Source organism: Chenopodium quinoa, unplaced genomic scaffold, assembly GCF_001683475.1.
Source record: "Chenopodium quinoa cultivar QQ74 unplaced genomic scaffold, ASM168347v1, whole genome shotgun sequence".
Classification (NCBI taxonomy): Eukaryota; Viridiplantae; Streptophyta; class Magnoliopsida; order Caryophyllales; family Amaranthaceae; genus Chenopodium; species Chenopodium quinoa.
Genome location: NW_018745533.1, coordinates 1,574,108 through 1,597,923, shown reverse-complemented (window position 1 = coordinate 1,597,923; position 23,816 = coordinate 1,574,108). Strand labels below are relative to the sequence as shown.

The window sequence follows — 23,816 nt, the reverse complement described above, 5'->3', positions numbered from 1 at the left end:
AAATCAAAATACGGGAAATGAAAGCCTAAAAGAGTAAAAGGTGATAAAGTCTTTAGTTACCACATATTTGGCTTAATGAATGTGGATTATATTTTATAAATATTCAAAAACATCAATAAAACTGTTAATGATAATTGTGTATCGAATATTAATTACGAAGTATATGATAAAACTTTATCGGTATTGGGTAGTACTCGTATTCAACTCGAATATAGATGAAACCAAGTTGACATTAATTAACTGAATGACTCAACACTGAAATTTAGTTAAACTCATAATACTCCATATGTCTACACACTCGAAATCTAAATCAATAACAAGATGTTCATTTACATGAGATTCAATTTCAAGCCACAATCCTTCCGTTTTTCAAGCACAAGTCACGTTATTTTCAACTCAAATCAATTTAGATCATGTATTTATGTAAACATTAAACACTTTTGATTTCATATGAACCTCATAATTCAGATTAATTAGTAATCGGATACGGTTACATATACCTCTAGGTTAGGGTCTAGTGGGGCAAGTACACGGTGAAATCTCACTCACTACTCACTCCTAGTCACTATTTAGAATTCACGTGTGATATTCAGGCAAAGAAAGGCGTTGTGCTTATCGCCCGTTTCTTCTCTGCTAACACTGCAAAAATAAAAAGCCAAACTTCACCCCACCACACCCACTCCAACTCACACCACCAAATATTTGTCAGTTTAATTATTTTGTGTTTTGTGTGTATTTTCTATTTTGTGTAAGAAACCAGAGCACATTTTTCCATTGTTATGTCACTTACCCATCATTCATTTTTTATTTTACTGTTTATATATCATCAATATTTTCAACCTTTGTACCAATAATTCTCACTACTTTTTATTTTATTATTATTATAAGAAATGTATTTATTTGCCAAATATTTTTATAAAGAAATATATACAGTCTTAAATTATGTAAGTCATCAATAATAGTAGCAACTGTACTAAATGTCCACCCTACGCCTTAAATGTCATGTCTCTACATTTCTTACCCTGTTTTCTTTTCTTCTCTTTCTTCACTCACTTAATTGTTCATGTCAGAAAATTACACCTCACTCTAATGAAGAGAGAGAACGATTGCGATAGTTGTCTATCGCGTTAGGATATTTGGCTAACTTGTTCTCCGTATAATAGACTTCGAAATAAATGTGTTACGATTATATAAAGTATAAAATAACATGAACATATCTATTTAAACCGGGGAATTAGGTAACCCGTTATTCTTACGGTATAATTCGTAAATAATTTAACGTAATTTCGGATACTCCGATAGAGTTATGTTAAAAGAGCAAGTTAGTCATTTTCATTTATTTGTGTATTGTTATTTCATCTATCTTATAGCCCTCTCTACCAACCCCATACATGCTTGCTATTTCTTGTCACTTTGTAATATTGTTGCCCACTTTTAGATAGCTTGAGTTTTCTAGCTCCTTTCTCATTTCTCAAGCTAAGTTCAAGGTTTTGGGGTCAATTTACTGGGTGTATGGCAACTACTGAGGGCTCAGGCTCAGGCTCAGGCTCGGGTTTGGGTTCGAACCCGAAGGTTCAGTCACTGCCACCGCCACGCCCGAAGTCGCCACCGGATTTGTATGGAAGAAGAAGGGAAATGGTTAGACTTCAAGTGCTTGAAAGAGAGAAAAGCTTACTAGAGGTTAGTTTACTTATTTTATGCTAACTTTATTTATTAATTAATTTATTTATACATGTATTTTCTATGATAACTAAATTACCACTTAATTTATTCTTATTCATACACAAGTAGTTTTTTTAGAAGGATAATTGTTGTTTTAAATTTTGTTTGAGTTTGTTTAATAATTCAAGTCAAATCAATAAACATTCTTCATGTAATAGGTGATATTATTACCATTCAAAATATGAAGCTTTAAATTGTTACTTCCCTACCAAATACTCCTATTTTCTAGGCTTTTGAGGAATTACAAGTTAAATGTGTACTTTAGAAACCTTAGCTTACTCCAAAAACAAGTACTACTTTATAAGCTTGTCAATTTATATCTAAACAGGACTAACACAATCCTTAGCTTTTTTGGTCGGTTTTGAAATAACATTTCACATTACTCCCTCCATGTCATTTTACATCATTTAACTTATCTTACTCAATAGCGGTAATTAAAGACAAATGAAGTATTTCGTGACAATTAGCTCGTTCTTCTCATATGACATCACATTAAATTCCATAATAAACGAGTCATGATGAATAGAATATGCTCCAAAAATTAGTTTAAGCACGTATACATTTTATTCCATGTCCAAGATGGAACGATTGTGTACATTCTTAATCCATTTCTTATTCTTTCTCCTCGTCACATGAGTTTCCTTAATTAACGTGTTATAACACACAAAGTAGAATATTGGTCTTTATTAAGAATGTATGTACAAGTACATGATTTTGGTGTCCAAGAGATTGCGGGTAAGTTTGTAAGACGTGTATGTCTAAGCTTTTCTAGGCCTACAACACTACACATGTATGGTAAGTTAGTACCCAGTAACTTAAATTCTTGGCTTTTTTAATTTTATTTTTATTATTTTATTTGGCTGCTTTTTATTTATTATTTGTACTTGGAATAAAAACCTCAGAATTTGCTGCATTGGAAAAATGGAATGGTTCGTTGTAATTTTTTTAAGTTCATTCATGACTTTTTTTTTTTTTTTTCTTTTTCTTTTTCTTTTTTGGGGGTTTAAAAATAGTTAAATACTGTTCTACAATAGTAATCTGATAATTCTCTGGACAATGCAAAACTCGAAAATTGCATTTCTTCTAAAACATTTTGATCCAGACAAAAGAAAAAGTGGAAGATTTATTTCTTTTTATAGATAAAAACAAGCTTTAAAATGTCAGTATGTTATACCAGGCTGAAGTAAGAAAATAAAATTTTCACTGAAATTAAGGTTGTTTGCATGTTTATGGTATTTTGAGCTCAGTTTTACTCCATATAGACTTTCAAAGAAGAGTCCCGTATTCTAGGAAATTATTTTTTGAAATTTGTCCAATTATAATTATTTGTTTCTAAGAAAATTATTAAGGAGTATTTTTCCAATCCTATGCAATGGGAATCAAGTGCAGCCTCAATCACTACAACACTAATAGCCAATTGGTTATCAACCTTAGCTTTGATGGGAAATCATGTCAAGATTTAGTGTGGTTTTTTATGTGTGTGTGTGAACTGTGAAAGAGAGGGGCAAGCCCCTAACAACAAAAACAAGAAGAAAAAAAAAATAAAAACAAAGCTAATGCCAAACGAGGCTTATTCCTAACTACAAACCAAAGCCATCTTACTAGGAACTAGTCTTGGCCACGCAACTTTTCTCAAGTCCTCCAATAAGACGTCTCGAAGATCCGTTGGGAGACTTGGGACCGCTTCAAAGAGAACTAGCTTTTGATCCATACTAACTCCGTAGTTTGTTAACCAATCCTCCAATAAAATGTCAAGAATTGTTGGACCTTTAACTTAATAAAAACCCATGTCCCATGCAAGTATGTAACCAACTACTCAGCTACTCTATGTTACATACATGACACTATGACAGCAGCATTTTGCAACAATACTATTGCTGTACCATTGCTTAATCATGGGCCGGCCCATGGCTTGGGTAGGCCTTCTTTGGATTTTCCTGTGTGTGTATGAAAATACAGTATATTTAGCCACTAATGTTTCTAATTTTGTACTTTACATTTTTAAAAGAAAAAAACCTATTTTTGCTGAACTAATCTTAACCAAACTTAATTGATGCTAAAGTTTTGCTGAAAGCAATTTTAAAACTATTATTGTTAATAAGTTGGGTAGAGAGAGACACGCGGGGATATAATTTCATGTTTTGGATACCCACCCAAGATTTTAACTAACTCAAGTAGTTGGCATCCACAATACGCAGTAATTGTTAAATAAAGGTCACAATAACATATGTTAGGCTCACTTGAAATTGAAAAAATAAGTCACAATCATGCATACATATTTAAACTCGAACCACAACAACCTCAACTTATAGTCATGTACTTTTGGACCAAAAACCACTCTTTGTTTGATAATTGATGTATCTGCAAAAGGAGGATAGGTGAGACCTTCTAGCTTCTTGCCTTCCCCTTGGTGCAACGGTTCAATCCTCATTATAGACACGGATTGGGAGGGGGAGTATGTTGTGATGGATACGCTTGAGTACTTGATTGATGAGCCTAACATCGACCCCTATGTGTCTATCCAACAAGAAATACTAAGCTATAGAAGTATTTTACTTGCCGAATTCTTCTGTTTTAATTTAGTGTATACTATTAGTTGTTTGTTAATGCTTCAACATTCTTACTAAATTTTCTTGCAAGCAGGAAGAGTTGAAATTTGCCAACCGCCTTCAACCTGCCTCCAGATGCTGCAAAGAGTATGCTTGGTTTTGCAATAGCCTTGTATAGCATCTGTGTTTTTTTTATCTTAGCATAATATAGCATGTTAAACTTTTATCTTGGAACATGCTAAATTTGCGTATTGATCTGCTTATTCGGCAGGATTGCTGACTTTGTCACAGCAAATGCAGATCCATTGCTTCCAACGTAAGATGATTTCAATGTATATTCACTAACTTGTAAGTCAATCATTTATCGCTTAATCTAAATTGTGTCTGCAAATAATGCAGAAATCAGAAAACCGGCAAGTCTTGCTATCTATGGAAGTGGCTCTGGTATGTTGTTCTTATTCTACCTCTTTTCTCTGCTATTTTAAAACTAGCAAGTTCAGCACTTTAGTTCAATGCATGATGCAGTTGGTTTATCCGTTTACGATCTTGGAAGATGTTTTGCAGAATTTTTGTGTGATATTTGTAGGACTATAATGTTAGGTAATATTTGCAGCTGAAAAGATAATATTTCCATCATCCTTAAATAATCACTCACCTGATAATAGGATCATCCTCAATTATACATAAAGTAATTAGCCTTCGCTCTTAAAATGTACACATTCATCCCCAATGTAGTCTTTCGTTAAAATCTTCGTTGGGTGCTATGAAACTATAGGAGTACTCAACACTTGTAAATTGGTATAACACTTACATACTTCATTTTGATCCAAAGTTGGAAAAAAGTTTCATAAATTGATGTGTTCGACACTTGGACTCATACGTATTTTGACACTTCTAGCCGTGTCTGAGTAACATAAATTATGGATATGATTACGGTTATATGATAAAGTTCAAATCTAACTTGCTAAATTTATAATGTGCCCTATTAATTGAGACTAATTGAAATAAAGAAGTGGCCTGGAAACAGATAAAGGAAAAAGAGGAGCTAATACTCCATACCGTATTGTACTTTTGACCATCGGTTTCTCCTTCTCGTTCTACCAAATTAAAGTATTTATTCCTGTTAATCATGGGATAATTTGACCCTACAAAAAGAAAAGAAAAAATTAAAGAGGGGAAAAAAGATAGGACATGCTTAATACAAGAAAAAATCAAGGAATTTAGGAGTTATTTTAATCATGTTTTGAGCACTTCAGGAATTTAGGAGTTATTTTAATCATGTTTTGAGCACTTCTGTCAATGTCATGAATATGCAGTGGGTCATCATGCTTCAAGTTATCATGGGTTTGCTGCTGTACTGGATGCACTAGCTGCACTATCCATCTCAAAAAACCGCGATGCTGTTCCTGTCGTTTGAAAGACTGCTGCTCGTGCTTCAGCTGTTCGTTACCAAAGTATAGCTGTTGGTGTAGTAATCCTTGCTCCTGCTGCTGTCCCAAGAAACCATGTTGTGGAAACTGTGGAAGTTGTGCAAACTGTTGCAGTTGTGGAAGCTGTGCAAGTAGTTGCAGTTGTGGAAGTTGCGCAAATTGCTGCAGTTGTGGAAGTTGCCCAAATTGCTGCAGTTGTTTAAAGTCTCTTCCGTGCTTAGACTGTTGTAGCTGTGAATGTAAATGCTCTTGTCCGAAATGCCCAGCTTGTTCTGGGTTATGCAATTGCTCTTGTCCGAAATGCCCAACATGTTCAGGGTTATGCAATTGCTCTTGTCCTAAATGCCCTACATGTTCAGAAATTTGCAAATCCTGTTTAAGCTGTTTAGACTGTATAACAAAATGTTTCTGTCCCTGTATATGCTGTTAGCTTTTAATTGATATTGCAAACATGAAGCTTTTTTGTTCATTCCCTGGTCGCTTTGCTCTTTTATCATTCTATCAAATACAAGATTTGTAAAACAGAGGTAGCAGTATCAAACTTTAGTCATCGTAAAGACATGCATCGTTTGCGAGCTAATGCACATTACAGCATCAGGAACACATGGAATCATAGCTAAAATTTCATTCTATAGTTAAACCATCAAACAACACACCATTAAAGATAAAAGTTTCCTTCCATATTTCCGGCCCAATTACATCAAATCGAATGGGCAACAAATTTTCTTTACCTCTTGATTGAAAAGCTAGACTAATAATTCTAATCTCAACTACAATCCCTTACAATTAAGCACACTTGACCTCTTGTTGCTCCCACCCCATTGTAAAGCATACGAATTTGATTTCAACTGCAATGATTTAGAGATTTGAGCATCATGCTTCTCTCCAAACTACATTTACAGCTTCTAGCAAGCATCTCGAAATCAGGTGATGCTGCAGAAAATGCAACCACCCAGCTGGATGATAAATAGAACTTACATTACTTGAGACCATGTAAAAGACACCGGACTTCTAACTTGGTACGTCTTACTGGTCCATAGAAGAGACCCGAAAGCACTTTTTGTAGGCGGAGCTGTTTTACCCTTTCTTGTGACAAAAGTTACTGTGTATTTCTTCTTCTCACCGACGCTCCTGAAAAGAAGCCTTGAAGGCCTCACGTTCACTCCTACTGATGGGGGTGCATCAACATGAACTTGGTACAGAGTTCTAGCAGCACCCACATTGGTAAGTTCACGAGTATAACGGACAGTCCTTGACTTGCCAAATAGGACAGAGAATGACGGGTAATTTAAATCGCCAGGATCTGCCAATTTCCTTGAACAAGTAATGTTTGGCCTCTTGGCAATGATTTGGCGATGCAGCGGAGTGTAGTCCAAGGCGCAAAGAAAGGCAACATAGTCATCAATTGAGATATCGTACACTAAGCCTGGATTCAATGCCTTGTGGGGGTCCACATGACCTGCTCCGTGAGCCCAGGGGTTTGAGAGAGATCCATCAGTGGCATCACGAAGTGGCTTTAGCATGTTGTCGTGGTTGTAAGCAGTGGTCATGAGAGCTGATTTAATTGCACTTGGACTCCATTCAGGATGCGCTGCTTTAAGCAATGCTGCTAATCCACTAATGTGTGGGCATGACATAGATGTTCCTGCAACCATCACATACAGTAGAGTCAACAACCCGGATTCTCAAAAAATCGAATTCTACATCATCCGTTTCATATTCACTACTACAACAATATACAATATCATTGCCATACAAAAGCATCCAACATTGGCAAAATCTTTCTAGAAATTATAAGGATTATGAGAGACATAATTCAGAATGTAAGATGGGACCATGAAATCAAATAAAGGTAACATAGGCCAGCTACTGCCATTCTAATATCCCCATAACCTGAAACCGCAAATCATGTTGCTGCATCACTTTTTAAAAGTATCAGTAAGCCTAATCATTTCATTATGACTAAAGTTACTAAACACTGGGTATACCGGCTTCAAAGAGGGGACATCCCCTTTTTAGCAAGGACAATTATGCTTCCTTATTGCATTGACTAATATAATAAGCATGATTAAAGGCAGCATGCCAGTTAACAACTTTCTGCTGTCTTCAACATTCAAGACCAAAGTATGATCTACAACTCTACAAGCTTGGCTTACAAAATCAGACCAACCCTAATCTAATTCGTGTATGTTTATATATTTCGTATATGATTTAAGGACTTTTGTAGACATTCCAGGACTACAGAAGATTATTTCAAAGCAGAAATATCTTAAATGGTGTCCATGAAAGCAGGAAAATTGTGTGTGCCAACTACGACATTTTATTATACGCCCTTTAACCTAAAACAACAAATTATGTTGCCTGGTTTCAATTACCTTTCAAAGTGAAGCATGAGTAAGCCTTATCATTTTGGTCCAAGTTTTTAAAGTATGTAGGTTACCAGAAAAACATTGATTTCTTGTTAAATTTTTCTGTACATGGTCAATGGAAGGTCATCAAACTAGAAAACTATATGCTCTCTTAGAACAGGGTAATGCTTGATTACAATTTATTGAAAATACTCACCTAACTTCTTAATCAAATCAAGGACGACTGAATCTTATAAACTATCAAATTAGAAATAAACATGAAGAAAAGCACACAGCCACCTTGTAATAGTCAACAATATTTACTTGTAAATCAACATCACTATGAACGAAAATTGCGCTTGCAAATCATTACAGCTCAAAAGCACCAACCCTCTTGATAAATTTGGACAAAAAGCTCACAATTCAGACACTAACAGATGCAGATGAACGCATACATTCAACAAGTGACAATTACCTACTGCTTCAATAAAGTATAATTTTGATGAGGTAGCAAGGTCAGCTACACGGCTTAATATTTACCAGGAGATGTAATTGCAAACATGGAAGCTTATAAAATAGGAAAGAATTTTCATGAATAATTGTGGTGTATACTGTATCATGCTACAATGTATGAAATTAAAACAAACTATATTAATGTACATGCTCAGAATCATGTCACTACTCACTACCAAATACAAATGTAATTACTAGGTTCACATAAAGAGAAACTATATCACTAACTTGAATCAAACATCTCAACAATATTACTTATTACATCACCTGCATTCACTAGCTATACTCCCAAATATAGCAGGTCATGCATTTTTCAAATTAATTCAACAGCATAACAACCGAAATTGGATAAGCTATTAATATACTGCGACGTAAGTATCTAACATGATGCTAGTGGATTTCAACTTAGATGGTTGAAGTTATTGTATGGTGACATCCAAGACTTGGGATTGAATCCCATCTACATTGCCCTTTGTGGCTCTCTCTACGCTAATTAAACACGACGCTAAACAAGATGATAGTATTGGATGGACTTCCAATCTAGGAAAGTATAGCTATTTTCATGAAAGCAATCCAACATTATATTGTGAAACCATGAAAGCAATCCAACATTATATTGTGAAACTAAACTGTAAGAATTTCACTCCTATCCTATTCACCTGCATTCAATAATCATCAATCAATACACACCAACCATATTTCCAAAAACAGAAACACATCCAAATATACCAGAATCTAGTACCATAATTCAACAATCAAACAATGCAATCATTCAATTACACAAATCCAAAACAAATATATACCTGACATGATGTTGAACTGAGTCTTCCTAGTGTCCTTCTCCAACCCAGTTGGTCCAGCAGCCTCAGACCAAGCAGCCAAGATATTAACCCCGGGTCCGATCACATCCGGCTTCATAATCTGCGGTGTAACCATATTCGGCCCACGAGAGCTAAACGCCGCCACCACAGGCGACGGCCTCACATTCAACACGGTCCCTCCGAAACTCAACACGGCCGTGGCCTTATCCCCTGCACTCCTCACATACTCCCTGATCTCATCACCCATCTTCATCCCCACCGCCACCGCCGGCAATAAATGACTATCCGCCACCAATTCCTCCCCGCTCGCCGCCGTATTAGCCAATATCATCCCAACTCCACCAGCCTCCTTCACCACCTCACCCTTCTCCACCCTCGCATTCACCCCACGATCACACATCACTACCTTCCCTTTAACCAAACTCGGGTCTAATGACCCGGGCATACACAAATTACTTGACCCGTTTCTTCTACCATTACCACCATAATACAAACCACGGGTTGTTCTCCCCATTCCTTTCCCACTATACAAAGAAACCCCAGTAAACTTCTTACCATTTCCTAAAGCAGCAAAAGCAGGGAAATCCCGATCTAATGTGCCGGCCCCAACAGTCATAATCCACGGCGCCGTGTTCGCAAGCGATGCCCGTGTTGGCCCGCTGTTTCCGGCGGAACAAGACACGAAAATCCCCTTCTCAATCGCTGAAAATGCGCCGATTGCGATGGTATCGCGGAAATACGGCGCTGATCCACCTCCTAACGAAAGGGACAACACGTCAACACCATCAGAAATTGCCTTATCAATTCCACCAAGAATATCAGACCCAAAACACCCTGTTTTGAAGCAAACTTTATACGCCGCTACTCTTGCACGGGGTGCCATCCCCCGTGCAGTCCCACTAGCATACCCCAACAAACTAGCATTTGCTACATGTCCTCCAGCGGCGGTACTCGCAGTGTGTGTACCATGTCCGTCGGTATCACGAGGCGACACAACGTCGTCCGAGTTTAACATCCCTCCCGACGCCATCTTGTACCCGTGCGAGAAGCTCCGTGCGCCGATGAGTTTTTTATTACAGGAAGAACGAGGGAACTCGGGGCCTGACTCGCACACGCCCTTCCACCGTTTCGGCACGGGGGGCATGCCCTTATCGTCGAATGACTTCGACTCAGGCCAGATCCCAGTGTCGAGAACTCCGACAATTACATCGGAAGCATCGAGGTGGTCGCCGGCGGTTAACCCTTCTCCGGCGACATCAAGTCCGAGAAACTCCGGTGTTCTAGTAGTGTGTAGAGTGTACAGAGTATCCTCGTATACTCCGAAAACGGCGTCGTTTTTCCGCAGCGCTTCGGCTTCGGAAGCCGTAAGCGTTGCAGCGTAGCCAGAGTAAGCTTCAGAGTAAGAATACAGAAGAGAAGGCAAAGAAGATGGAGAATCGGAAGAAGAGAGAGATTCAGAGGAGAGAGAATTGAGGTTAGAGGAGTACCATTCATGGTGGGTGTTAAAGGATGAAGGTTTCTGGTGATGATTCATGTGAACAATGTAAGTTTTCCTGAACAAACTCGAATCCGCCATTAAAGGGTAGCATTGAAGAAGAGAAAGGGAGAAGAGGAAGAAGCAGATCTTGAGTTTAGACGCCATTAAAATGGAGTTTTTGAAGGTTTTTTTTTTCTGGGGTAACTGAAAGTTGTTGTTTTAGAGGAGAGAGAAAGTGGGGAATTTAGCGAGTGTTGTCATGGGGGAAGAAAGGAGGAGGGATGGAAGGAATTGCAGGAAATGTTGTCGGAGTTTATAGTGTTTGAATTTTTGAAATGAGGCTGTGTTTTCGGAATAAATTACAATAACTGCCACTGATTTAGTAGTTTATTTATCCTCTTCATTGATAAAGTGTGGATTGTGGGACCATTTGATATTTTTAAGTGCGAGTGAATCTCTCTCTCGTTTTTTTCCCGTTTGTTTTAAAACAAGTTGAAAACAAAATACGGATTGTAGTACGCCTTAATACGGAGCATATAGACATTAAACCAAATTTAGAGTCTGTTTGTTTCAAAATATTTCATACTTCTTCCATTTTTTTTTATTTGACATGTTTTGTTAGTCACATTTGTCAATTCACATATTCAAGCGTTATGTATATCATGACGAATCTAACAAAGACGTCACATAATTATATTATTCTTTACGTATGAAACACAAAACACGATCAAAGAAAAATGTGAATAGTGCTAAAGTCAAAACATGTCAACAAAAAAAACGGAGGTAATATATACTTGTGGAGTACTTGAAATTAGAGCTGGGCATGGGTCGTGCCGTCCGGCATGGGCCCGAAACATCACGAGCCTGCCAGCGACACGACACGTCACGTCACGGTGATCGAGCAGTGGGTCGTGGGTCGTGCAGTGAACAAATTTTGAAAATCTAGCGTGAGGATGACACGAACCTGCGGGCGTCACGGCAGTTTGGCCCGCTAGACACGACCCGACACGGCCATAAAATTAACATAAATAATAATAAAGAACTATGATAATAAAAAAAACAATAATATATTAATAAAAAAAATAAACATAAATTAATAAAATAATTTTAAATAGATATCCATTTTAAAAGTTGTTCAAAAAAATATATATTGATTTTTTTAAAAAAAAAATTAAAAATATGATGGAAGGCTCGATGCCTGGCATGACAAGATGCAGGTACGGCACGACACGAGCCACCCCCAGATACGGCGAGGCATGGCACGCTACATACCTGTACTTGGAATTGTGATTCAATGAGAAAGATCTTAAAATGAGAATGATGAAAAGGAATCTCAACCATTCATATATATGAGCAATCTAACAATTGATATTAGAACAAAAAAAAACATGTTACTCTACTTCATCTCTCCCGCCATCTCTCTACTGATCAAATATCCTTGATTATAGAGCTTAGTTCTCACAAATCACGCTATTCTTCCATCTAATCAAGATCAACCGTCATCTCCAATTTTTACTATTCGTCATTTCTCTTTCTTCCTCTCACATGTTTCATGATTATTTTTCCTTGCCTTCAATTAATTCTTCCCTCCAGTTGAAGCAATATGATCATCTTCACTATTTTAGATCATAGATTTTCATTTTGAAGCTCCTCACAACAATCGCCAATGAATGTTGTTGCACAAGTGCACAACTATGGAATGGAAATAAATTTAGAGAAAAAGATAAGGAGGGTATTTTTAGGTGATTGAATGAGAAAACTAAGCAACTATAAGGGTCTGTTTTCATACGTTGAAATTCAGTTGAGTTCAGTTCAGCTCAGCTCCTAATTTCCTTCTCTTATAAAGTATTCATTTTAGTTCAGTTCAGTCAATGAGAACGGGCCCTAAATCTAAAGGATAACTTGGAATGTCTACTGGAATTGGTATTGTTGTGCACCCTCTGCCAAATATTTGTTCTTTGGTGAATGAATAAGAGAGTAAACAATATGTATATTTAGAAGTAAAATTATGCACATTTTGTTTAAATTTCATGCACATCAAATATAAATAGAAAAATATATGCTCATTCAATTAAAAAAAAATAATAAATAAAAAATTGCACATTCAGAACAAAATGTATGTATATAAAATCCTTCTCATTTTAACAAACTTCTCATTTGACCTTAAATCTATTTGTATATATCTAATTTTACTACTAGTGTAATGAATGAATATAAATGATACAAATTTGATATTCATAATTGTCTAGTACATTGTAACGATTTTAATAAGTACTAATATGATTACATGATTACTCGTATATTTAATTTGATCTTGTATAAAGTCTAGGTATCGATCAAAGTAATGTATGTGAATTGTACAAAACTTAAATTTAGAAATTAAAGTTATTTTGGAAAGAAGAAATAAAGTACTATTGAGATAATCTGGTTTTGATGATTATAATTAAGCAAATGGTGATTAGTGTTAATTTCAGGGGAGCGGCTGTTGGATAAATATGTCAATCAGCAACATGTAGCTACATCACATCATGGTGAGAAACTTGAAGATCAATTGAGAATCAAGTTCCAAATTATAAAGCAAAGTTCAACTCGATCAATCAATCTCATTGAGCAAGTTCTTGTAAATAAGCCACATAGAAGCATTTGGAGATGCAAGGATGACAAATATGCAAAAGGTACATATGAACTTAATAACTTAATGATCTTAAAGGGAACAAGATTGATGTTATATCTTGAATCAATACTGGAATGCCAAAAAAGTCTTAAAACAAACATGGGTGTTCCAGAGTAGGGTTAACATTGAAGGGCAAGTTGTATGTCTGTGTTATGATTCACATTATTACCTTTCACATTTCGTATATTCATAACTTAGAAAATTCTTATCTACTTATTATTCCTTGTTTCATTCATATTAGTTATTATTCTGTTTCCCATGTGCTCTAAGTAAATTAAAACTCCCTCCATTTTTAAATACTTGCTCCATTTCTCCACGTGCAGAGTTGTAGGAGGAATTGGAGAAAGTGATAAAGTATGGAGCTAGTAGGGTTGGTGGAAGAATTCAAAATTGTAAAAAAAAGCCAAAAGTAGTGGAGAGAATTGAAAGAGAGAAAATATGGAATTAATATTATTGGATCCACTTGGTGAGAGAAATTAATTATATACTAGGTTTTTTTTTTTGAGAAAAATTATATACTAGGTTAATCCTGTGCGATACACGGTTTTATAATAAGAATTGAATTATAGACTTTTAACACATATTGAAAAAAAACTATTTCCTCCGTTTACCTAATTAATTTTTTATTAAATATGAATATACAATTTCTAAAAGTGCATAATTTTCATATTTAATTAGAAAATTTCAATTAAATTACACAAAGTATTATTAACTATTTTTAACAAATCATAAATAACATAATATCTTTAGAAAACCCAAAATTTAAAAGTTCAAATGGAATTTAATTTTCAAAGCAATTTTAAATAGGGTAGGTTGTATAGGAAAAATATGACATCATCCATACATTTTGGAGGAAAACAATAAAATAAAAAAGTGATACGTAGGCAGTGATATGATGACATCAACGGTTGTTATTTTAGTATATATATAGATTTTAAAAACTTTCCAAATAAGGAAATGGAACAAGTATTTAAAAACAGTCGGAAAAGAAAAATCGAACAAGTATATAAAACAGAGGGAGTATATATTCATCACTTTTTATGGTTCAAAGATCCACGAAGAGTTCACAATAATGATGATTAGATGTTGAGGGGTAAGTTGTGGAAGAAGAGAGAAGCAAGTGTTTATGATTGATGATCTAATGCTTCGGAGGAAAAATCAATAAAACTATTTTTAATAAGTTCCAAATAAAATGAAAAAGGAATGACAAGAAACAAAGTGCAATAAAATAGAGCCAATCAATTAATATGCTTTGGTGATGGAACATAAGAGTGTATGAGTGAAGATTGTCTTTGTTATTTTGTTATTATACGCAAATGTTTTGAATATTTACAATGCAACTTTACAAATAAGTTAGCCTTATTCTATGCAGATAGGGAAAAGCTAAGTGAGCCTTGTATTAATTTTAGATTTTTAGGGAAAAAATAAATTCTATGTATCTATTTACATCGAAAGAAAATGTACCAAGGTTAGGTCTTTACACTTAAGGAAAAAGACAATATTACATTTAATGACACCAATTAATTTAACGCGTACTACAATTATTGACACAACCCCTACATACAATAATTGTATATGTAGCCTTTACCCATAAAGTATACATGCATCTTAGCTTTAAAGTTAAAAAATTCCAAATATAAGGATCAACATCTATCCTCTCATAATTAGACTCTTTAATCATCATAATGAACTAAATTTCTTTTTTATATATAGAATGTACCCATGTTTTTATATCAATAGTATTAGAAATATATACATCACCACTCCAAATGTTTTTAACAATTATATCAAAAGGAAATAATATCCTTTGAGATAACTTCATACTACTTGGTATTTTGTTGCTTATTGCGTACTAAATTTATGGCAATGTATCATGTAAAATGAAACAAATTGAGGAAGTTTATATATATTGAACATGTTAATACTCATTTCACTTGCATTGATTCATGTTTGCCCCTAATAAATCAAATTATTTAAACATTGATGTTTCAAATGCAACTAATCTTTAACTGTAGTAATTTAACTATGTACTGAAACATACACCTTGCTAATTTGTACTACGTATGTTATTATTAACTCATCTACGATCAATAAATTAATTTTTTTTATCTAATAAGTTCATCTCACTTGAACTCAACTTAATAAATATGAACAATGCGCATCAATTCAAAATATTCCTTAAACCTTTTCCAACCATACTATTAATCGTGATCAATCCACCAAATGAAATACAGTACTTATAATGGAACACACACTGACCCACCCACAAACACAAAATAAAAAATGAATAGAATACATAGAGAAATTTATATGGGAAAATTGCTTCATTATCACACTAAACTCTGATTATGCTACTTAATAATTTATGATTGTACGACTGATCAAAATTTCCACAATAGACAAGTGTCAACCTATTACAAAGTACAAAATTAGTTTAATACTCGTATGTAGTTATAGTTTTGTCTTGATAATTGTCATTCGTACAAGATTTTAATAACCTCTTCTTCCATCTATACTTTTCACTATATAATCCAAATTCACTTTACAATGCGACTTTTAGGAAAATAAATCTGGTTAAAAGTTTAATAAACTCAAATAATATTCAATGGTGAGTACCCATATTAACATTTTCTCGGATTTTTTAGTTGATTGGTTTTTCCATTATTCATAAATTATACTTTGACTAGCTTAAGCGAGTTTTAGTTAGAAAAATTTCTAAATATACTTTTTATAATTTATAATATTATTAATTAGAAATATTAATGGTTAATAAAGTTATGTGTTGACAAGTATGATAAATGAAACATGAAACGGAGGTATTATATAATGGAAATGCTATACATAGCCCTAAGGGCTACATATAAGCATTTAATTTACTCTTGAAAATTGTTTAAATTTAGAAAATCATGACAAAAACACGCTAATTACACCGATTTGCGCGTGTTTTTGTCATGAATTCCTAACTGTATACATTTTCCAAGAGTAAATTCAATGCTTATATATAGCCATAAGGGCTATGTATAGCATTACCCTTATATAATTGAAAAAAATCCTAATGTCCTTTTATAAGTTAATTATACCGCAATAAGTTCAAAACTAATTGAACTTATTACAGTAAAGTTCAAAAAAAAAAAATGAGTTCAATTATGTTCGAATTTATTCCATTTAAATAAGTTTCAATAATTCTTCAAAAAAAAAAAAAAAAAAAGTTCCAATAACACTCCCCGGAAAGAGAGGCGAGATTTTAAGGTTAGCATTTACAACAAGACAAATTGGGAGGTTAGGATTGCCATAGAATTGTAGACTTAACGCATGCAACTCCCGTCTTTATCAAAGTGTAACGGCTATATGATTAAGAATCAATACATCTTTGTTGTTGTCATACACACAACACACCGACTCAAAGAAGCTGGTCATTGGTATGCCAATTATTTTCTCCTTTTGAATTTTGACTATCAAAGCCTTCTCTCTCGAGGGCGTTATGGGTAGATTAACGGACACCGCAACCCCACATATTTGCTACTTTCCCCCCCTTTCTTTTTAACAATGACTTCCTTAATTTTCGCTATAGATAATACAAATTACTAGTGTCTTAGTCATACTCACAACATTTTAACTTTGTATTATTTATATGTTACATTAGTTTTTTTTTTCTTTAAGAAAAGAAAGGTACACGGTGTTGATGGTTTCCTATTTCCATAACCATTATAAAAGTGCAAAACTAAATACTGTAGCTTATGAATAGTAATTTCTGGTGCTATTACATAGATGCCCTTATAATTAATGAATTGCCCAAATTGCCCTTGCTTAATCAATTGCCTTTTGTGATAGCTGTAATTGAGAGTGGGCCCCTTGCTTCTAGACCGACTTCCCTCTCTCTGTTTTCATCTCATAAGGAAAGGGTCAGAGCATTTGATTAAGCAAGGAGATAGAAACCTAGAGAGAGAAAAATTCAGCAACTCAAGACCACCGATCATCGCTTTCGACGATGGGGCTTCGATTCTTCTCAGCGTCCGAGGTTGTGGAAGATGACTTTCTGATCGTCACATTTATCAGGTTCGATCTTGTTTCTCTCTCTTGATTTAGTTTCAAATTTTTGGGTTTGATTGTCGTGGATTTTTGCATATATGTTCCTGTTGTTTTCGATATGTTCAATGTGTATTCGAATTTTTTTGGTTGAATCTTTGTGGGTGTATTTCAGCAAAATCGCTTCGTTTTTATTGGGGTTTATTTGATCGATTTGTTTTCGATTTTTTGGCTTTATTTGGTCGATTGGTTTTCGATTATTTTGGGGTTTATTTGATCGATTTGTTTTCGATTTTTTGACTTTATTTGGTCGATTGGCTTTCGATTGTTTTGGGGTTTATTTGATCGATTTGTTTTCGATTTTTTTGTCTTTATTTGTTCAATTGGTTTTCGATTATTTTAGGCATCATCCAATCTTCTTTTTTTAGTCAATCATAATTAGTAAAATATTTGATATCTTAGAAAAACAGGTCATTGGCTGCAAATTAGGGTATGAAACTTGGTATTCAAATACTTTAAGCTCCTGCTTCTTTATTTGATTGTCATTTTGAATAGAATTGTGCTAACCTAATCATCTAATGATTCACTCCGCTTATTGTGCTTCCCGTCCTTAAGTATGTAGACATTTGATTATTTATTTCCCATTAAAAGGTGCTTATACTGTTACACATGTTATGTAAAGTATTTGGCTTGTCAAATTTGGATATCTTTTTTGTTGATCTTTGGGTCAAAGTCTCTTATGAGATCCCTTGATTTTAGATATATATTTGATGCACAGAGTCTATTACTTGATTCTTTTTATATCTGGCTGCGTATGATCTAGCTCCCTTGTCTGACTGGTGTCCATTATGAATTGTTTGATTTACAGAATAAACCTTCACAAATTCCAGCAGTTGAAGTTGAGCCTCAAGGATGCTCTTTTAATCCAGAGGATGAGAGTCACAAGGTTATTAGTTATTACCCAATATCTCTTATTGTCTTGCGGTTTTAACCACATCAAACGTTTACTTAATTTTAATCGATGAGCATTTTAGGACTCCTTGGCACAAGCTGTTGCAGAAGAGATGAAGAAAATTTATAAAAAAGAGCTGGAGCCTGAGCCAATTCCTTTAACTGTTCCTGGAGAACCAGTCACTAAAGATGATGTAAGTTTTTATTCATTTTAGCCTGCCTGGTTTGAGCCTTGTGCCATTTGTAGTTGTCTTGTGAAGCAACAGAAGATCCTGACAATAGTAACATTTATCAGAAATATTTTCTGGAAGTGGACAATGAAGACGATGAGGAAATGGACGAGGAAAATCAAGCTGAAGATGGGAATATCGAAGATGAAAAAAGGTAAATTTTGCATTACTTTTATAAGTAGAAGACTTATACTCTTATATATGTGTGCCATAACTAAGAAATTATGTTGGACTCGGAGTTGGTACTTCTGAAATATTTGGCACAATATTTTGATTTTTGGTACAAAATATGATCTTTTTACTCCATATTTTTTGAAAGGTTTTTCTTTTTCTTTCACAAAAGTAATGTTACATACTTCTTTTTCGGTTTTTTTTTTTTTAAAAAAAATTAAATAAAGAAGCTATGCCCAAAATTACCTAAATATTTTAGACAAAATAAATATTTATAACTTGATAATTTATTGATTGTTTTGTGTTGCAGTTACTGAGGATGAAGTGGATCTTTTATATGACTTATTCAATAAACTCAGCAACTCCGTTGTCAAAGATGGTTTTATTCAAAAGGTATATAAATATCCTTGATGTATAAGTGATAATCTGTTTTATATGGTAGCAAATGAAGAGTTGTTATGTATTATATTATTGCTATATCAAGTTATTATTGTTTCTTTATTCTAATACGATTTTCAATTATGATGATCAGGAAGAACTTCAACTTGCATTATTTAAGAATAGTATGAAGAGAAGCCTTTTTCTTGAGAGAGTATGTGTTTCCTTTTTGTTGTTAGATGCTGATGTCCCATATTTCATGCAAGAATTTCCGATCTATAGTTGTTCACTTGTTCTTTTTCCTTCAGTTTACATAATACTGAAGTATTTTTTGCCTTACAAGATAAGTTGAGCAGTGTTTATTAAGTATGAACTCTTGAAGTTATATTACTTCAGAATTCAGAAATCTGGACAACCTTTTAGCAATTTGAATTGTGGGAATATCAGTGTATGATCTGATTCACTGATTGCTAGGTGTCACGTGTCGTTTTGGCAGTCAGACTGATATATATGGTGGATTTTATTACTATCTAGGGCCTTGCATATGCTGACAAATTACTAATTCACTACTTTTTTTGTTATATGCACTTCCCAGGCTGTTGTACTGACTTAAAATGTATCACAGCCTTTTGCCACAGCCCTACTTACTCGGTTAATTGCATAATTGCAGATGTTTGATCTCTTTGATGTCAACCACAATGGCTGCATTGAGTTTGGAGAGTTTGTTCGATCATTGAGTGTCTTTCACCCTAGAACTCCTGACAAAGATAAAATGAAGTGTAAGCGATACCATAACTTATATTTAAGCCCGAAGTTCCTAGATAGCTCAATAACTTGTTTTGCAGTAAATTTAAAGGGTTGTTAGTGAACTAAGCTGGTTTTTGCAAAAAACTTTGGTTAAACTATTTCTTCTTTTGATTATGTCTACGTTGATTTCCACGCTCCTTAGTGTGGTTACCGCAAGCGTCTCTCTCCTGAGGTATCCCACTTCATTTTTTGGATTGAATTGAATGATTATAAGTTTTCTATATGATAAAGTTTTGATTTTGGGTTAAATTGAATGATTATAAGTTTATTAGCTGATAAAGTTTTGATTTTTTGATTATATTATATGCTTTTTGGGTGATAAAGTTTTGAACTTTTGATTTTTATGCTTCTTGGATTATAAACTACTTTTGATTATAATTATTTTCTTGGATGATAAAGTTTTGATCTTTTTTATTTGGCTTTGCAACTATTCTGGGTTGTCTTTAGTCTTCCTTCTAATGTTGAGCCTTCACTACCAGGAGCGTGTGATAGGTTTGAGCCTTTTTCTCTTCTCTGCTTACCTCATTATAAGTTAAGTGTTCTACATTGGTAACTTTTGAGTTGCTACTTGTTGGTACATAATTGGCATGCTTTGTCACTTTAGAAAGAATAATTACCAGTGAATGTCAACATGTAAACTGATGATCCTGAAATTTCTTTTGCTAAAGTAAAGGTCTTTATATTGGCTTCTAATCCATGGATGATGATGTTTAGGAATCTAGGGCATCCCTCCCTTTCTACACATACCCCACCACCACCACCACCACCACCAGTCCACCACAGTAAGATAAGTCTTGATAATGTAAACATTTGAAGCGACTTTTCAAATATTGGTACAACTCTATTGGCATACACTAGAAATCAAAGTTTCTCTGATCAAAATGAAAAGTAGTGCCTGATCTTTTTCCGTGCTTAATATCTCTTTTTTATTTACAACAGGCTTTGTCTTGCTTTCATGGGTAGAACATGGAGGCTGGTTCATTCATTGGGAACTCTTATCTTAAATGTCAGTCTGCATTATTTCATCTCATCATATTGCAGATGCTGATAGTCTGCATTATTATGACTGTTGTTATGCTCTTAAACTAAGCTAAAATTTTGTAGAGTTGGTGGATTTGCACTTGCAAGTTAATGCCAAGTACATTAAGATTAAGACTTTGTTGTTGACCTTTGAACTATGCTTCTATATGTTTTCCATTTCTATACAACTATACAAGTATATATGAAATATATATTTGTAATCTTTGAACTGTATTTTTATCCGGGACAAAGGTCCTGACCGTGGAACATGAATATGATTTTCAGTACTTGGTGGACTGCTGGTAGATGTATAAACACTATGAAGTGCTAAACTTCTTTATTGTGTACTTTGTCTCTGAAGAGCTTAGTAATTTTTTATTGAACAATTGAGGACAAAATTTATAATTTTTTTGTTGCTACTGGTTCAGGTTTTGTAATTCATTATCAGTCATTTTTTACTTGATCTCGGGTTTTTGCATATTTTATTGTTGTCCTGTTTTAATCATTTGAGGACGAGCTTAGGCAACTATGCTTATATGCTGTTTTGTTCCTTCCATTAAAGAGCATGGTGTACAGAGATAACAAGAAGAAAGTAGCCTTCAGATTTCTGACCCATCCCCCCTCCCACACCCAAAAAAAGAGACGTATAAAAAACACAATTTTGCACAACCCAGTCATAGCATCTAATTTTTTATATTTTATGTATTTATATTTATTTATTTATTTATTTGTTTTTATTTGGAGGTCCTAGATTATCCACCAATTGATAGGTCCTCCGGTACTCCAAGAAAAGCAGTACATGAGGGGTATCAAGAATAAGTTTTTTGCAAGAACCAGCTTAGTTCACTAAACAACCCTTTAAATGTACTGTTTCAGTTACAAACTCTAACAATTATAATTTTCAATAGAAGAACCACTCGAAAATTTTCTACTTTAAATAGTCTAACAAATATGTATACAATTCTTTTATATATTTTATATTTAATCCATTTTACATAACTTTAACCTCTAAGATTGCATTTCCTTATTACTTATCCTTATAATCACAATCATTTTAAAATAAAGCTCTTCGAAATTATTTAGGTACTCAATAAACCATATTATGTTCTGAAATAATATCTAAAACAATAGTATACTTTTTTTAAAAATCATTAAATTCTAACAAATTCTAGATAACTTCACTTATATCAATTGTTTTTCCATACATATATCTCCATAGAAACTTTATCACTATTCCTTGTTAGTACTTACAAATTCTTGTATTCTTGCTATTACAACACCCGAATACAACCACGAATATTACAATCGAATTTTACTTATCTTACAAGCTTTGTCACTACCCTTTCTAACAACTTATAAATTAAAACGCCTCTATAATCTTAACCTAAACAAAATCACGAAGACCTCAAAAAAGGAACAATTTCACGAATCATACTTATCTTGCCGTCGAGGGACCACGCGCAACGCGCGTGCTCCAACGACTAGTTATAAAAAAAAAACTAAAAGCGGCTAAAGATTACCCTATTTCAAAAAGAGAATCTGAAGTCAAAGTACAACCTAAAAAGAAAAGAAAATAAACTACTAGTACGTGTATGAGGAATGACCAAAACGGGCTATAGGGTTCCCTATCTCAAGGAGAGAACCCGAAATCAAAGTACAACAACAAAAGAAAATAAAATAAACTAAGAGGTCGTTTGGTTGGAGTATTATTTTTGAGGGTATCCAAATCTATTTAGCATTGATTTCCCACTAATTCTAGCCTTTACATTTCCTTTCCTTAGACACGACTACACCACTACCCTCATACCTAGCTACACTATTGGAAAACCCAGCCTCTGCACCGCCGCTAACCCTTAGCCGCAGCTCCCCTTCCCCTTGTCGTCGCTCACCGCCGCCCGCAAAGCTCCCCTCGTCCCCAGCCAAAAAATTAATCCACAACACCGAAAACCCTAAAATGGCATCCTTCTCCCCGTAAAACCATCGGTCGTGCCTCCCTTGAAACCCTAGCGGCTAATAGTTAATAGTTGTAGATTGAACTTTAATAGCTTTTTTATTAATTCTTAATTGATTTTTTTTACACATTAATTGAACTTAACTAAATTAAACTTGTTTTAACCTTCGAGAACATTAGTTCAAGAATGATAAGCCCATCGATGCTCAATTTACAAATATAGTATTTTTTTATAAATAAATTCTTCATTATATTATAAAAATAAAGAATATCAAATTTGATTGCCAACGTTAAAAATTGTTTCACTTAAGATATCCAATGCTAGAAAAGTGTTTCACTTTGAATACCTTCTATTCACATTCAATTTTCAACATTCAAACGTTAAAAAATGAAAATGACTACACATCATTCAATAAATTCACTCTATTAAGTGATCATTCAAATTCATTCGAAAGTTAGTTCAAGATCAAGGCTAACTATTTTGTTTCTATAACCCGTGATGAAAACAATCAACATTCCACGGTGACACAATTAAAACTTGATTTGACTAACCCAATCAATTATTGAGTAATAATTATATCAAAGTACATAATGATTAATTAACATTTAACAATGATACTTACAATGTCAATTGCCAATTTGCAAGTACACGACATAAGAGTTTCGGTACGCGTTATGTCTAATAATAATCATGTGTGCTTAATTCAGCACAAAATACGGGCTACTAATTTTAGTGGATTTACAACTA

General features: G+C 34.2%; 3 protein-coding genes across 11 annotated transcripts; 2 read left to right on the top strand and 1 right to left on the bottom strand.

Annotated features, from left to right (window-relative positions):
* The first annotated feature begins 1,136 nt into the window (after positions 1-1,136).
* LOC110715967 (guanine nucleotide-binding protein subunit gamma 3) lies at positions 1,137-6,178 on the top strand. The gene is made up of 5 exons (XM_021894586.1): positions 1,137-1,680; positions 4,366-4,418; positions 4,543-4,587; positions 4,671-4,715; positions 5,588-6,178. The coding sequence occupies exons 1-5, from the start codon at positions 1,513-1,515 to the stop codon at positions 6,129-6,131; spliced, it is 855 nt and encodes a 284-aa protein (XP_021750278.1). The 5' UTR covers positions 1,137-1,512; the 3' UTR covers positions 6,132-6,178.
* Positions 6,179-6,359: 181 nt separating this feature from the next.
* Positions 6,360-11,328, bottom strand: LOC110715966 (subtilisin-like protease SBT1.8). The gene is made up of 2 exons (XM_021894585.1): positions 9,366-11,328; positions 6,360-7,346 (listed from the first exon to the last, which is right to left on the bottom strand). Exons 1-2 carry the CDS (start codon positions 11,023-11,025, stop codon positions 6,676-6,678), a joined length of 2,331 nt encoding a protein of 776 aa, XP_021750277.1. The 5' UTR covers positions 11,026-11,328; the 3' UTR covers positions 6,360-6,675.
* A 6,092-nt stretch (positions 11,329-17,420) lies between these two features.
* LOC110715714 (calcineurin B-like protein 4) lies at positions 17,421-21,503 on the top strand. Of its 9 annotated transcripts, none has more exons than XM_021894315.1 (9): positions 17,421-17,590; positions 18,429-18,506; positions 18,595-18,705; positions 18,807-18,895; positions 19,223-19,305; positions 19,445-19,504; positions 19,961-20,069; positions 20,577-20,589; positions 20,812-21,503. In XM_021894315.1, coding segments are annotated over exons 3-8 (348 nt in total). In that variant the 5' UTR covers positions 17,421-17,590; positions 18,429-18,506; positions 18,595-18,700; the 3' UTR covers positions 20,579-20,589; positions 20,812-21,503. The 9 variants fall into 9 exon arrangements, 8 of the variants coding, with proteins under 8 accessions (XP_021750007.1, XP_021750008.1, XP_021750002.1 ...); XM_021894316.1 differs by having other exon boundaries at positions 21,037-21,124; XM_021894310.1 differs by lacking the exon at positions 20,577-20,589 and having other exon boundaries at positions 21,037-21,503.
* Positions 21,504-23,816: the final 2,313 nt, after the last annotated feature.